This window comes from Panthera uncia (assembly GCF_023721935.1).
Source record: "Panthera uncia isolate 11264 chromosome C1 unlocalized genomic scaffold, Puncia_PCG_1.0 HiC_scaffold_4, whole genome shotgun sequence".
In the NCBI taxonomy this organism is placed as follows: Eukaryota; Metazoa; Chordata; class Mammalia; order Carnivora; family Felidae; genus Panthera; species Panthera uncia.
Window position 1 is genome coordinate 73,501,837 of NW_026057585.1, and position 15,935 is coordinate 73,517,771.

Below are 15,935 nucleotides of genomic sequence, written 5' to 3' on the forward strand. Positions count from 1 at the left end.
ACGTGATCACACCCATCGTCACTAGTGACCTTGCCACAAGCTCTCAGGGTGACCAGGCAGGGATTAGAATCTCCCTTTCACTGAGCAGAAAACCGAGGCCCTGGGACTCAAGGGACAACCCCCTCATAACACCCAGCTGTCACAGTGCTTGCCAGTGGTGGGGATATGACTAAAACTTGGGCTTCTGAGGTTCTCCCCTCTGCATCAGCTGGATAAACCCAAGTTCCAGGAAGTCCCAAGGACACTACCAGGGAAGAAGAGCCAAAGAAGGGAGGGGCAGAGTGGCAAAGAAGTGAAGGGCAAGGTTCAGGTGGCTCTCTCCTGGCCACCTGGAGAGACTCCAGCTGCTTTAAGGACACAGGCATTCACATGCTAGCTCTGGTTGTGCAGGACCCCAGGACGCCCACTTCTCTGTGTGCCTCAGTCTCCTTATCTGCAAAATGGGGCTGCTAATCCATGTCCTGCCCCCATTAAGATGATTGTCGGGGGGCGCCTGGGTGGCTCAGTCAGTAAAGCGTCCAACTCTTGATATCAGCTCAGTCGTGATCTCACAAACTGTCATGATCAAGCCCCGCGTTGGGCTCTGCACTCACAGTGTGGAGTCTGCTTGAGATTCTCACTCTCCTGTCTCTCTGCCCCTCCTGCTTCCTCTCTCTCTCAAAATAAATTAAAAAAAAAAAAAAAGATGCTTGTAGAATGTGAAGCACTCTAAACATCCCAGTTGTTACCAGTCTATCAGGGGAAGGTGCAAGATCTCCGACTCTGAAGATCTCTAGGGACAGAACTAAATCCAGCCTTTCATTCATTTGAGGTACATTTTTGAGCACCTACTATGTGCCAGGCACTATACATGCCCTACTTTATTTAACCCTCACGACAACTCAGTAGGGGCAGTGCTGCCGTTGCTCCCATTTTGCAGATGAAGAAACTGAAGCTCAGGTGAATGAGTTTCAATTCATTTGATCATTTGTTCTTTCACCCAACCTTTACTAAAAGCCTGTTCTGAGCCAGGCTCTGGGCCAAATGCTGAGGATACAAGTCCTTCAGGAGACGTGCCTATAAATTACTTTAATAACAACCCAGTACATGCTTCCACCGACAAGTAAGTGGGAGCCCGTGAGGGAGCCTCTGGCTCCCCTGGGGTCATGGGGACAAGCAGTTAACTTTCCGGGGGACCCTGCACCGCTAAAGTGCATGTGTCCTGTGTAGAGATGGCAATCACAAAGCCATGTCTCGATTCTGTTAAGATCTTGGTGTGTATTCCCAGGAAATCCTTTCCACCGCTGAGCTTCGGTTTCCATCTGGAAAATTAAGAAGTTGAGCTTGTGATCCGACAGCTCTGGGGACCCAAACCTTTGGCCCTTCTCAATCCACCTTCCGGTCAATTCGAGCTTGGCCCCAGCCAGTGCCAGGCTGAGCAGGAGACAGTCAGCCCAAACCCCTTGAAAAGTGCAAAACACCCCTCCCCAGGACAGCTCTCTAAGCCTGAAGGCACAGCCTCTGGCCCAAAGGGCGGAGCTCCGGGAGAGGCGGGGCTGAAACCTGGAGGAGGGGGCAGGCCGGCCCAGAGCGTCCCATTCAGCCAATGAGCGCCTGGGGGCGGGGAAGCTCCGCCTCTGGTATAAGAAGATACCGACTCTGGGGGCGCGGCGCGGAGGTCTCAGAGCCCGAACCCGTGGGTGTGCGGTGTTCTAGCTGCCGAGAACTGAGACCACGGGGCGCGCGGGACCTCTGAGTTCGGTGCGCCCTGGGCTGGGCAGCAGCACGGGTCGAGTGCCGTTTTCCTTGGCCTGGCTGGGCTGCGGTGAGGGCACGGGACGCGGATCCCTCGCCGCGGAGGAAGAGCTGGCCGGGACCGAGGGACGCCCGCGCTGACCATCCGCCCCCCGCCCCTGCAGGCATCCGGCCCGCCGTCATGGCCGACCACCTGATGCTCGCCGAGGGCTACCGCCTGGTGCAGAGACCGCCGCCCGGCGCGCCCTCCCACGGCCCCCACGCGCTCCGGACGCTGCAGCCGTACGCGGGCCCGGGCCTGGACAGCGGCTTGCGGCCGCGGGGGACTCCGCTGGGCCCGCCGCCGCCGCCCCCACCCGGGGCCCTGGCGTACGGGCCCTTCGGGCCGCCGCCTGCCTTCCAGCCCTTTCCGGCCGTGCCACCGCCGGCCGCCGGCAGCGCGCACTTGCAGCCGGTGGCGACGCTGTACCCGGGCCGCGCGACCGCGCCCCCCGGCGTCCCGGGAGGGCCCCAGTGCCTGCAGCCGGCGCCCGGCGCCCCGGCCCCACCGCCGCCCGCGCACGCCCTGGGCTGCATGGACGCCGAACTCATCGACGAGGAAGCTCTGACGTCGCTGGAGCTGGAGCTCGGGCTGCACCGCGTGCGCGAGCTGCCCGAGCTCTTCCTGGGCCAGAGCGAGTTCGACTGCTTCTCGGACTTGGGGTCGGCGCCACCCGCCGGCTCGGTGAGCTGCTGAATGCGGTCGGGCGCCTGCCTGGCGCGCCCGAGAGGAGAAGGGGATCTGACGGCCCGCCGGAGTCCGCACCCTGCGCCTGGGCCCCGCACGCACCCTCCGTGAGGGTGGAGGCAGCGGGTTAGTGCACAGAGCCTGACGCCGGGCTGGGACGCCTGGCCTCACTCCAGGCCCTGCCTCCTGCAGGATGACAGTTGAGCTCCCCCCTCTCTGTCCCGGAGCCTCGGCGGTAAAGTGAAGGGGACCGGACCCCCTTTCGGACTCCCGGTTCTTGGATTCTCTGTCCTCTCGGATTCTCCTCTACCCCACCCCCCAATCTGAGCCATTCCAGGCTGCTTGCCTGATACCCCTTCTCTCCTTGTGCAACCTACTGCGGTCACTGGGTCCCCGGAGCCGCCAATCCACAGGGCCTCCACCCTGCTGCCTGGGCCCCCGCCTTGGGGAGGAGAAGATTGTACAGCCCTGATCCCTGCACAGTGGGGCAATGCCCCCCCCTGGCCTCCAAAACCAAAATAAAACTGGGTCACTTTACAGTCTTGCGTTTTCGTTTCTTTATCACTTCAACAACCCTGCACTATATTTGGGTTCTAGAGTCCTGAGGCTGTTGGGGACTCTGGGTGGGATGGAGGCCACAGCCCCTGGCAGTGCCCAGGAGAGGAAATTGACAGTTTCTTTCAAAAATATCTGTGAGTTGTGCAACTGTTACATCATAATCTGGAAGGCAGAGGCTGCCTGGCGGTGGAGTAACCCACAGGCACCTAGGTTGGACTTCTCAGCCCAGAGAAGGGGTGGGAGGGCTTGGTGGTGCTGCCCTCACCTGTTTGCTCAGGCTGCACAGAGGCCAGAGGGAAGCTGGGTGGGACCTGACAATTCAGACAGTTCTCGATTTGAATCCTGGCTCTCTTCCTTGGCCAAGACACCATCCATTCAAGAGGAAGGAGTGGTTTCAGCTGCTTGGAGGTGTGTCAGTTCAGGCTTCAGGGAGGCAGCAACATTTGATGTAAACAGAGCCTTGAAGGATGATCTTTAGGAGCTGGAGAAGGTGGCGTGTAAGTGAAGAGCCTGTTCAAAGGCAGGAAGCATACAAGTACAGGGCACGCACTAGGGCATGGGGTCTCTAGAAGGGACAACAGAGGTCTTTCCAGCCACTTTGTGAAGTAGGCACAGTCCCCACTCTACAGAGGAGAGATGTGAGAGCTTTCCCAGGCCCGGCAGGGTTGTTCCTCAGTCCTGATCACCATTGTGAGCTCCTGGCCACCCTCTGCTATTGGCTCTCTGGAAAGATCCCTAGGTGTTTCGTGGGGGTGGGTGAAAGGCCAGGACAGAAGCTCTGAAGGCAGGGAGGAGGTCAGAGATGCCGAGGACCAGCTAGGACAGGGCAGTGGGGCTGGAGAAGAGAGAATGAATTCCAGAGACTTTGGAGAGGAACACTGGTAGGGCTTTGCTCTAATGAGGAACTTGTTTGTTAACATGACTCTTCTCTCCAGCTGTGAGTTCACTCAGGGTATACCGTGTCACCATGGGCTCTGGAGCCACCAGAAGGCATGGAGTGGACAACAGGAAGTCTTAGGCAAGTGAATAAAGGTCTCCCCTAAGATAATGGGGCTTTCTGGGACAGGATGGGAAGGACAGATAGGCTTCTGGAAAGGGACTGCCCTAAGCTCTGGGCTCAGAATGGCCTGTGTTTGCCCCAGCTCTGCCCAAGACCTAGAGATAAAAACAAAAACAAAAACAAACAGGAGGCTGGGGGCACCTGGGTGGCTCAATTGTTAAGCATCTGACTTTGGCCCAGGTCTTGATCTCACCATTCTTGAGTTCAAGTTCCACATCAGGTGAGTTTGAGCCCCACTTCGGGTAAACATGAGCCCCTCTTTGGGTGAGCCCTGTTTCTCTCTCTTTGGCACGCACGCACTCTCTCTCTGCCCCTCGTTCACTTGCGCGCTCTCCCTCTCTTAAAAACAAAATCAGGAGGCTGGCTTGGGATGGGAGGGTCTGGCACTCTCCTGGACACTATCATGATTCCCTTCTCTATGAGCCTCAGTTTTCCCACTAGTAAAATGGGGCTAATATACTGGCCCTGCTATTTCATAAGGCAATAAGCCTCACAAGAAATGAACAAATTCAGGGATGGGTTAACAAGCAGCTGGTAAAACACCAAAGTGCTCTCCATATGGAAGGGATTACAATGAAAACCCAACACCTGCCTCTTTGTAGAGGTAAGGCAGGGTAGAGGGAGGTGTAGAAGGAGTCTGGCTGCTGAGCTGTTTCCAGCCCCCATCCTTCCCAGCAGGGCTGCTGACAAATTGGACAACAAACGGGTGGACAGAATAGAAGGTAAGTCTGGGGCAGTCCATCACCTGGATCTCCAAATCCCTGATACCCTCTGGAGGATTCTTTGGAGGATGGAATGTCCTTGCCAGCACATAGAGGCTGGTATTCTGACGGCCTCGGGATCCAGTTCCGGAAGCGACCCTTACTAGCTGCCTAACCTCAATAAGTCACCTTGCCTTCTGAGTCTTTGGTGGTGATCACCACCTTCCTGTGGAGCCAGTGTATATCTTTCACCTCTTCTCTGGGGTTACTTCCTAAAGTGACTGACCTGTTGCCCTTGGGCTTGTGGATTTTACTCTCATACCCGGCCCGGGTCTTTGGGGTTGGGAGTCAGGCTCCCTCAAGGTTGGGAACTGAGTTGTGGCCCAGACGAGACATGTTCCCATCTTTTTTTCTTTTTTTTTTTTCCTTTCTTTTCAGACGAAAAGTTTCCCTGGGGCCGAAGCCCATTATTGTGACTCATCTTTTCAATGATGATTGGATTTCATCACAAAGTAGTTTTATTTTTTTTTTTTTCAGGACTTCTCTTGAGCCCATCTATAAAATGGAAACGCTAATAGTTCCTCCTCGCAGGGCTGCAGTGGAAATGAATTAAATCAATTCACACAAGGTGTTTAGAACAGTGTAGTGTGTAGTTTAGCATCCCCGAGCCTGGGCTTTTCGGGGGTACCCTTATACTAGTCTTTCGAAAGGCTGTGTTTTAACCAGCTAGTGAGGGGTTACTCCAGCAGGACCACTGTTGCAGGTTGGGGCCCCCAGGAAGCAGAGTCTGATGCGGTTTAGCTTGCAAGGAGCTTATTAGGGAGAGCCCTAAAGGTCAGCAGCTGTGGAAGGGAAGGGCCGGAGCAGATGTGAGCAGAGAAAGCTACAGAGCAGACCCAATCAGAGCCTTGGCCAGCCCCATGGGGAGCTCTGGTGGCAGCTGACCTTGGGCAAGGCAGCTCTTTGCTGCTGAGCAGTCCCTCTGGGAGCTGGCAGGGGACGGCTGTCTGCAGGGCCAGCGGCCCCAGTAGCCAGGACAATTCATGCAAGGGGGTCTGGGCAGCATGTCACGGAGGCCACCACAAGCACAGGTGGGGACACGGTGAGGCCAATGTCGTAAGAGCTATGACAGCAAGAGCCTCCTTAAATTTGTGCTCTGGGTGTCTCGTTTGCCTCTCCTTCATCCCAGGCCTGATTAGTACCTGCCCTGTAAGAGGCAAAAAAAAAAAAAAAAAAAAAAAAATCTTTGCACAGAATAGCAACCTTACAGGGTTGATGTGATGAGACCGCATGAAGTACCTGGGACATGGCAGAAATAATTGAGAGCCGCTGTCCCCATCCTCATCATCACTGTGCCAGCTCAGCTAAGTGTTCAACAGTCATTGATGAATAAATTAAATGAACAGTCTGATCCCAGTGTTTCCCAGGCAGCTTAGGCCGTTCGGTTCAGCTGATTGCAAAGTAATCCTCTTGAATTCCTAATCCATCCTTGCCTCACTCTTACGCCACCCCGCTGCTGGCCGTGCTGGGTCAGGATCACTGAGTCCCAATTTGTTGACTGCCTCCTGTGTGCAGGCATGATGGACCTAACGGCACCCAGTAGGTGCTCTCTCTTTTCCAGCCTCTCCTTTAACCTCCACTCAACCCTGCGAATAACACCGCTAGGTACCTTTACCCCCATTTCAGAAGTCAGGGGATTGGGGCTCAGAGTGATCCCAGAATTGCCCAGAATGAGTTCAGGATTGTTCTTCCAGGTCACATCCCGCTAAGTGCTGGCGTGGGCATGCCCACTTTGGTACTCCAGGGCCCTCCCCCTCCCCCAGGCTGGGGCTGGCCAAGGACCTGAGACTCAGCGGAACAAGAGCAGCGTCCCAGACCTGGTTCTGCCACTTTGTGGCCGTGGGGTACAGGAGTCACTGAGGCTCTTTGGGCCTCAGTTTCTGTACAGTGGGGAGCATAGTCCCTTTGGTGTGCATGCAGGGATTCAGTTGAGACTAGGTTTCTGTGAGCACATTGCAAATGGTGCAGCGCTGCTTGGTTGGGGTGAGTTGGGGGTGAACAGCCACGCATTCGACCCCAGGCGGCTGATCTGGAGAGGGATCCGTGCACCCTGGCACTTGAGATGCAGGCCAGCCCGGAGCGCGCAAGATAGAGTCACATGCGGGAGGGTTCCAGGCAGGTTTTGCCAAGCAGCGCAGGGTCTGGGAAGTCCTGGGAGCTGATGGTGATAAACGGGTAGGGGTGGGTCAACCCGGGGAGGACACCCAGGTAAAAAGCCCAAGGTCCAACGTGTGCCAGGGCAGACAGAGGAAATGAAGCTACTCTGAATTCAGTGTTTCTCATGGGCCAGATGGAGATCCCACAGGGTTCTTGTGAGGATGAATGAAGGTGATGTCAAGTCCCTGCCCCTGTGAGCTGCTCGGATGTCAGGGAGCGTCTCCACAGGGACGGGGAGCTTCCAGGCCCCCTCCACCCTCCCAACCAGCTTCCAGGCCCCCTCCACCCTCCACTGTAGTCTCCTCGGGCTCCTGATGCCTCTACACCTCGCCTGTGCTGTTTCCTTGGCCTGAAATGAGGCGCATTATTTGAGTGCTCTAAACTCAAGGCACCCAGGTGGCTCAGTCGGTTAAGTGTCCAACTCTTGAGTTTGGCTTAGGTCATGATCTCGCGTGAGTTCGTGAGTTCAGACCTGGCATCGGGCTCTGTGCTGACGGTGTGGAGCCTGTTTGAGATTCTCTCCACCCCCCCCACCCCCACCCTCCCTCTCTCAAAAAATAAACAGACTTAAAAAAGAAGTGAGTGCTCTAAACTCAGTACCTGGAGGACCACATTCCACATTCCCCACCCCTCCTGCCTCACAGGTGTTAGAAGGCAGGGAGGCTAGACTGAGGGAGGCGGGAAATGCAATGCTTCCCCCGCACGTGGTTGCCGCAGGCTTGATGTGCATGTCCCCCCCTCCCACAACAGCTCCCAGAGGCGGCTGTCTTTACCGGCCTCATCCCAGCCTATTGGCCTCCTTCCAGGCAGCTGAGGCCCAGAGAGGTCAAGCAACCTACTCAACAATACACAGGACTCTAGGGAAGAGGCTGTTCTCATCAGCAGGATGAGGGCTGTTGAACATCAATCAGCATCAAGTCCAGATCTCCCCCAGGGAGCAGGGGTGTGGCAGGGACGGGACAGAGAGTCGCGTACAGCTCATCAGGGGGTGCGCTCCAGGCGGACTTGCACCATTGCCGCTTCCTCGTGAAAAGTTCCTGCGGTGGGCGGTGCCACAAAGTCGGCACTTCCGGTCAATTGGCACATCCTGGCAGCAAGCCCCCCCCTGGCACCCAGCCCCTGCTCTGGTCTGGCAGAGAACATGAGTCAAGTATTATTTGCTCTTAAAACAAACACACTGTGTTTAGTCAAAAGTAATATACGCTTGAGGCAAAATCATTTCAAACGATTTCGAAGTTATAAAGTGAAAATTCCAAGACCCTCCGGGTTTTTCCACACGCGCACATGCGATGTGTACATTATGTTACCTGTGTTATACACACGTACACAATACGCATCTCTTTTTTACATGCCTAGGATTATACGGTTGTATATGACTGGATTTCTTTCTTTCACTTAATGTAGTCTGGGAATCTTCCCTTGTCAGTAAACACGGCTCTCCCTCACTCTTTTTAATGACCGCATCGTGCATAATCTGCTTAAACCGGTCTCTTGTCGATGGAAACTGAACTTGCTTCCTGAATTTCGCTGTTACTAAACAATGCTACAAGGAGCATCCTTGTGTATTTACCTTTGCACCCTCGTGGAAACATCTCTGTATAATGCACTCCTAGAAGGGGACTTACTGGGTCAGAAGATATGAGCAAATAAAACCGTGAGAGCCACTGCCAAATGGTTCTCGAACTAGCTGTTCCCATTCACCTTCCTGCCAGCGCTGTGACAGAGCGCCCGCTGGCTCAGACCCTGGACCACACTGGATGTTAGCAATGTCTTTAATTGTTACCTCCCTAAATTTCTTTTTTTTTTTTTTAATTTTTTTTTTTTAACGTTTATTTATTTTTGAGACAGAGAGAGACAGAGCATGAACGGGGAAGGGTCACAGAGAGAGGGAGACACAGAATCTGAAACAGGCTCCAGGCTCTGAGCTGTCAGCACAGAGCCCGACGCGGGGCTCGAACCCATGGACCGTGAGATCATGACCTGAGCCGAAGTCGGATGCTTAACCGACCGAGCCACCCAGGCGCCCCCTAAATTTCTTTTTTAAAAAAGGTTGTTTAATTTCTGTTTCTTTGATTATCAAGAAAGATGTTGTTTATTTGTTTTTCTTGTCCTAAGAATTTCTTGTGCATAGTCTTGCCCGTGTTCCTACCCGGCCGTTTGTCTTTTTGTCATTGCGGTATAAGAGTTCATTATATATTACAAATAGTAAACCTTTGTCTCTGGTAAATGTTGCAAATATTCTCTCCTCCATCTGTGGCTGGTCGTCTGACTTTGTTTATGGTATCTTTTGCCTTTCGGGGCATTTAACGTTCGTGTCATTCGTGTCAAAAAAAAATCTCTCCATTCCCCCTCCCCCCCCCCCACCCAATAGCTTCTGGGTTTAAATTCAGGACAGGAATGCTCTGGCCCTCCTCGGAGACAACAGGAGACACCGGCCCCGTTGTGCTTCTGCCCCGAGTTCTGTATGCGGAGAGCAAGGTCAACAGTCTGGCCACAGGGGCTGAGAAACAAGCCCGGGTCTTGGTGTCATACGGACCTGGATTAAAATTCTGGCCTCCAGCTACATATACGACATCGGGCAAAGCCACCTTACCACTCTGAGCCTCTGGTTTAGTTTTTCTTTCTAGTCTAAAATATGTATCAATACACACACACCCAACTGGTCAGATCAAATGAGCAAGGCTGACGTGTGTGTGTGTGTGTGTGTGTGTGACCAGCACAGTGCCTGGCCCACGGTAAGTCCCCAATAAGTGATGGTGTTTCTAACATTAGTACAGTAGGTGCTGAGTAAGAAGCAGCAACTGGTTAACAGTGTCCAGACAGGAGGCCAGAGTGGGGATGGTGACTTCAAACAATGTCCCACGTAAACGGTGGAAGGATGGGCCTCTTCAGCCTGCAGAGGGAGACCCAGAGGCAGAAGGAGACATTTGTCGTTGATGCCTTCTAGAATCCAGTCATCCTCCCCCCCCCCCCAAAAAAAAAAAAGTTTTCCTCAAATTCTGTTTGGGCAATCACCTCTCCTTCATGTAGTTTGGATAAGTTTGCCTATTCCTCTCTAGGTGATTCAAAATAAGATAATACTAAACTGCAAAACGGGTATAGAAATCCCAAAAAGTTCTTCAGTTTTCCATAACTAGTCTAAATAGCAACGTTTTTTTTAATGTTTATTTATTTATGTTCGAGAGGGAGAGAGAGAGAGAGAGAGAGGGAGAGGGAGAGATCGTGGGTGGGGGAGGGGCAGAAAGAGAGGGAGACGGAATCCCAAGCAGGCTCCACACTGTCAGCGCAGAGCCTGACGCGGGGCTCGAACCCGGGAACCGCAAGATGGTGACCGGAGTAGAAATCAAGAGTTGGACGCTTAACTGACTGAGCCACCCAGGTGCCCTCAAATCGAAATGTTTTTCTCTTCCTCTTCTTCCTCCTTCTCCTCCCCTTCTTCTTCACATCAAACCCTTTCAAGTTTCCAGCTGGTGCCCTAAACACGTGAGCTGTCTGCTCACACATTATTATTCCAAGATACATAGAGGCAGGGAAACTGAGGCACATGGAAGGGAAGTGATATGCCTACTACCACACAGCTAGTAATTTATTGAATTTAATGTACTTAGCCTAGTACATATACTGAGAGATATTTAAGTGTCAACCCAGCTGCTGTACAAAGGGAACCAGAAAAGGTTTCAAGTGGCTTCAAGAGTAGAAAATATTTCTGTCTAGTTTTACTCAGTCACTCCGAGCCAGATTGCTTCCTTCTTGCCCTGCTATTGATGACCCCAACCTCATGAGCCAGGTAGGCTGCTCGAAATCCACTTTGGCTTTTTTGTTTTGAGGGGTTGGGGTTTTTTTTTTTTTAATGTTTTATTTATTTTTGAGAGAGAGAGAAAGAGACAGAGACCAAGAGGGGGAGGGGCAGAGAGAGAGGGAGACACAGAATCGGAAGCAGGCTCCAGGCTCTGAGCTGTCAGCACAGAGCCCGACACGGGGCTCGAACTCATGAACTGTGAGATCGTGATCTGAGCCGAAGGCAGACGGTGCTTAACCGACTGAGCCACCCAGGGGCTACTGGGATTGGGTTTTTGTTTTGTTTTGTTTTGTTTGTCTTTGTGGAGTGGAAGCTGGGTCAGCTCTCAGGAAGAGGACAGTAAAGAGGTAAAGTACAAGCAATGTTTTAAGGCCCAGATACATACATTACTTCCACCCAGATTCTCTTGACAAGAATTTGTTCACATGACCCCATTTAGCTGCAAAAAAGACGAGAGAATGTGCTTTCAGTCAGTACAGAAAATGGGAGGGGTGGATTTGGGTGGACAACCAGCTGTCTCTACCACAGCAGGTGGTAGTGATAAGTGGCTCAATGGAGATTAGAACTCAAGTCTCCCGTGCCCCAGAATATTTGGTGGGGGCGGGGAAGGTGTCAGAGGTGTCTATATATAAAGAGAATGGCTGGTTGGGGCGCCTGGGTGGCTCAGTCAGTTAAGCGTCCTGCTCTTTATCTCCAATCAGGTCATGATCTCATGGTTTGTGGGATCGAGCCTTGCGTTGAGCCTACCTGGGATACTCTCTCTCCCTCTCTCTCTCTCTCTGCCCCTCCACCACTCACACTTTTCTCTTCTCTCTCTCTCTCTCTCTCTCTCTCTCCCCCGAAATAAATGAACAGAGATTGCTGGAACTGGGAAGAGTTCATGTCCGCACTGTGAATGTGCACCCTGGGTAATTCACTTCCTTTCTCCGAGTTCCGGTTTTCCTACGTGTAAACTAGGGATAATAATGGTACTTGCCAAAGTTTATAACACATGCTAGGTGCTCACATGGTGGGATGGATCGAGTAGAATGGGACATGAGCACATGAAAGAAGAAAATGCCAGGGGAGGTAACAGTGTGTCCTCTGACCAAGTGGCATGAATGAATAAGGCTTGACTGGGAAGGACAACATGCCAGTGTGTCAGCGTGTAGGGCGGCGGTCAGAGGAGCGAGTAATCTACTCGAGTAGATCAAGGGTCGGAGAAGGGATGGCCCTTGAGTGGCAGGCTGGGGAGCTTGAACTTGATCCTGTAAGCAATGGGGGTAGGGGCATGCAGTCTTTGTGCAGGATGGAAAAAGAGCTAGGTTTGTGTTTTGCAAGGATCACTCTGACTGCTCTGAGTAGCACGAATTCAAGAGGGGCCCAGTGGAGCACCGGAGACGCTGATCCAGGTACAGACGAGCACCCCGGGACACGTGGTGGCAAGGTGGGTTACATGGCAGAGACCGTAAACACAGAAGGAGAGATTTAAGAGAGATTTGCTCTGAAAAAAGCCTGGCACACGACGTCTGGGGTAGATGGACCCTCTTGCTGAATGAACTGTAGATTTAGGATTATTTAGGATTAGGTGCGTGGCTTTAAGCGCCAGAATAACGGCAGCTTGAACAGAAGAAATCAGGGAAGTGGTCCAGGACTGGCGTGGTTATCACAGCATCACAGGATCTAGGCTTCTCCACCTTATTACTTCGTCACTCATGGGTTAGACCTCGTGGTCCCAAAAGGCTGCTCGGGCCGCTCTATCAACATTCCAGCCAGAAAAAAGGAGGAAAGAGAAGGAGAAGGGCACTTTCTGGAAGTTGCCCGCATGGAACCACAACAAAGAGTCAGAAATGTTGCCTTTATTCTTGGTGGCTAGAATTGGGGGGGGGGGTTCTACTACTACAGAGGAAGTGGGAATGAATATTGGGGGTGACCACAGTCTTAGTAATGGGCTACTAAAGTGGAGGCTATAGGAAAGAGAGGAGCCAAAACAATTCCCAGGAGTGTGGCTTAGAGGATGAGATGGGCTCTTGCCCGAGGTGGGAGCCAAAGAGCAGGTTGGATAGCAGAGAGTAGGATAAGACCAGAAGGGACCCATCGGGACATCCAGGGGTCATGGCCAACTGGAGGAAGTCTGGATACATGGGCCAAGTGCTCAGTAGTGAGCTCTGGGCTGAGAATAAGCATGTTTTGGAGTTATTAGCGTATCAGCGATCGCCATAGGAATGGTCATGCCGAGTAATAAAAGAAAGTGGCCAAGGACATAACCTTGGGGAACGCAGACATTAAAGAGAAGGGAGGGACGTGGGGCGCCCGGGTGGCTCAGTGAGTTGAACATCCGACTTCGGCTCAGGTCATGGCCTCGCCCACAGTTCGTGAGTTCAAGCCCTGGGTCAGGCTCTGTGCTGACAGCTCAGAGCCTGGAGACTGCTTTGGATTCTGTGCGTCTCTCTCTCTCTCTCTCTCTGACCCTCCTCTACTCTCTCTCTCTCTCTCTCTCTCTCAAAAATAAATAAACATTAAGAAGAGAGAGAAGGGAGCAACAGACTGAGAAGCAGCCGGGGAGGTCAGAGAAGAACCAGAGATGTCATGAAAGCCACCGAAGGAGATGTGGTCAGCAGTGTTTAATGCTGTTGAAATATCAGACAAATGAGGGCTGAAAACAGGCTGTTGAGTTTGGCAACCAGGAAGAGAAAACCAACTTTACCAAAGCAGTTTCAGGGGAATAGCGGGGCATTAGTCAGCGGGTCACCAGAAGGTAAGAAAGAGGAAGGGTAAAGGATCAGCAAAGGTAGGTGGCTTGGTCAGGTCATGTTTGGGACCTCAGCGTATTTATGGGTCAAGTGACCCATGCCTGGGGCTTCTTGGTTGGGTTTTTCCCAGGGTTTGACCCAGATAGTGCGGACTGGAGATGGAATGCAATACCCCATTTTGCTCAAGAGGTGGCAGCACCACACCAAGTGACACAGCCAGGATCGCCACATTGCGCATGAATGTATTTTCAGGGAAATGAAGCTTATTTCCCAGAACAGCAAAACTTTGGGGGGTTTTGCCATCTTGGATGAGAGCCTTGAGCAAAGAAAACTTAACGGAACTTTGGGTCAAACCCTGTCATTTACTGGCTGTGTGACCTTGAGTAAGTCCTGCTTCCTAGTTGACAAACTGGGGATGATAACATGCCCAAACTTGTATTAGGGATCATTGGGAATCTTAAATGAGTGTGGTTATGTCTGATGGTCTTATAGACAGATTCAGGGCAGGGATGGACAGTGGGCACAGGCTCAGAAGCAGAGGGAGGGGGCCCCGGCCAGACGTGGCCAGGGGGATTCCTGAGGTCCTACAAGGACTGGATGGAGCAGTGGTTTGGGAGTCAGGAAAGCTGGGCTCAGATTTTGCAGAGGAGGGAACTGAGGCTCACAGAGTGGGAAAATGACTTTTCCAGGTCCATGCCCCTCACACAGGCAAAGGCATCAATACCAATATTTGAAAAAGAATTTTATTTTTAAAATAGTTTTTAAAGCATTGAAATTGTATCATGGGAAAATCAAAACTCTGTGGAATTTCTTTGCCACTGTGGTGTGGTTTCACGTTTTCTGCACTTAGGGCTTTGGAAGGCCTGCCTCTCCTCTGGTCCCTGTTTAACCAAAACATTCTGAGAGAGCCCCTACATCTACTCTTTCCCCAGGCCAAGGATGTGACAGGAGGAAGACCACCCAAGGGAAAAACTGGGGGTCAAGAAACTTGGGCTCAGCTCTCTAGGCTCCTCCCTGGATTACTGGGCCTCAGTTTCCCCATCTGCAAAATATGGCGGTTGGACCAGCCAGCCCTGGGAGCCTTGGAAGCCCTTTTCCTGAAGGCTCTTGTTTCACCTTGAGCTTCCCTGATACCCTTCCTAAAATTGCCTCCCCTCAATGCTGTCACTTTCCTATTTCCAGTTTCTTGTCTTCATAGCGCTTAACACTCTCTGAAATTATCTTGTTCAGCTTTTGTTCTTTAATTTCTTTCTTTTCTTTTTTAAAGTAGGCTCCATGCCAAATGTGGGGCTTGAACTTGCAACCCTGAGATCAAGTGCCACATGCCATACCGACTGAGCCAGCCAGGTGCCCTGTCTAGCTTATTTTCTGTCAAGACAGTAATCTGCTGTCTGTTCCATGTGATCAGGGACTTTGTGAGCTTGGGAGAGCCACTATGACCTTGGCACCTTAAAGAGTGTTTGGCACATGGTTGAAATGAACAAACAGTTGTGAAACAAATGAATGAAGGGCAGAGAACAGAGCCCCTTACTCTCTGAGGCAAGTCCTAGAGTCCCCATTTCTCAACAGGTGACGTGCTCAGCTCTGCCACACCTCTCTCTCTTCAGACATGTTGGTCCTAACTAATGGGCCTTCATGGTAGGGCATCCTGCCCCCAAAGTCCAGCCTCCTTCTTGGCTCCAGGCTGGAGCTACAACACCAAGTCAAGGTCTTTACTGACGCCTTGTGGCCATGGAGACATATAACAGGGACTGGGAGTCTTCCCAGGTAGGGGACGGTCAATCCCAGGTGGCCCCGCTTCCCCCCCTGCAAACCAGCATTTATCCATCACCTGTGTTCCCCGGCTGATGTGAGGGATAGTTATGACTACATATCAGAAGCAGATGTGCTTCTTGCCTTCCAGGAGCTGAAGTGACACCTGGGGAAAGAGTGGAAGGGTATGGGTCATTAGGTCCAGGAGAGGAGCCAGGGGAGAGTCTAGTGAGAGGGAAGGCAAGAGGTAAGGGCAGAACCCACCCAGGTGAGCAGGCAGGGTAGCCTGGGTCTTGGGCCTCAGGATTCTCCTCCCAGGGTATCTGTTTTCCAGCAATCTTCCCCCTTTCTTCCAAGAAGTCCTCCTTGTCTCCCACCCACTTTAGAGTCTATGTGGGAAATTAGAAGGGAAAGCGAAGAAGGAGAGGGAGGAGGAGGAGGAGGAGGAGGAGGAGGAGGAGAAGAAGAAGAAGAAGAAAGAGGAGAAGGAGGAGGAGGAGGAGAAGAAGGAGGAGGAGAAGGAGAAGAAGAAGGAGGAGGAGGAGAAGAAAGAGAAGGAGGAGGAGGAGAAGGAGAAGGAGAAGAAGAAGGGGAAGAAGAAGAAGGAGGAGAAGGAGGAGGAGGAGAAGGAGAAGGAGAAGAAGAAGAAGAAGAA

General features: G+C 52.4%; 1 protein-coding gene and 1 long non-coding RNA gene across 2 annotated transcripts; both read left to right on the forward strand.

The window, feature by feature from the left end:
* The first annotated feature begins 1,638 nt into the window (after positions 1-1,638).
* CITED4 (Cbp/p300 interacting transactivator with Glu/Asp rich carboxy-terminal domain 4) lies at positions 1,639-3,078 on the forward strand. Its single transcript, XM_049617414.1, has one exon. The coding sequence runs from the start codon at positions 1,916-1,918 to the stop codon at positions 2,468-2,470; it is 555 nt and encodes a 184-aa protein (XP_049473371.1). The 5' UTR covers positions 1,639-1,915; the 3' UTR covers positions 2,471-3,078.
* Positions 3,079-4,256: 1,178 nt separating this feature from the next.
* On the forward strand, positions 4,257-6,188 carry LOC125912728 (uncharacterized). The gene is made up of 3 exons (XR_007454812.1): positions 4,257-4,299; positions 4,758-4,801; positions 5,219-6,188. It is a non-coding gene; the product is annotated as an uncharacterized LOC125912728 (long non-coding RNA).
* The last annotated feature ends 9,747 nt before the right edge of the window (positions 6,189-15,935 follow it).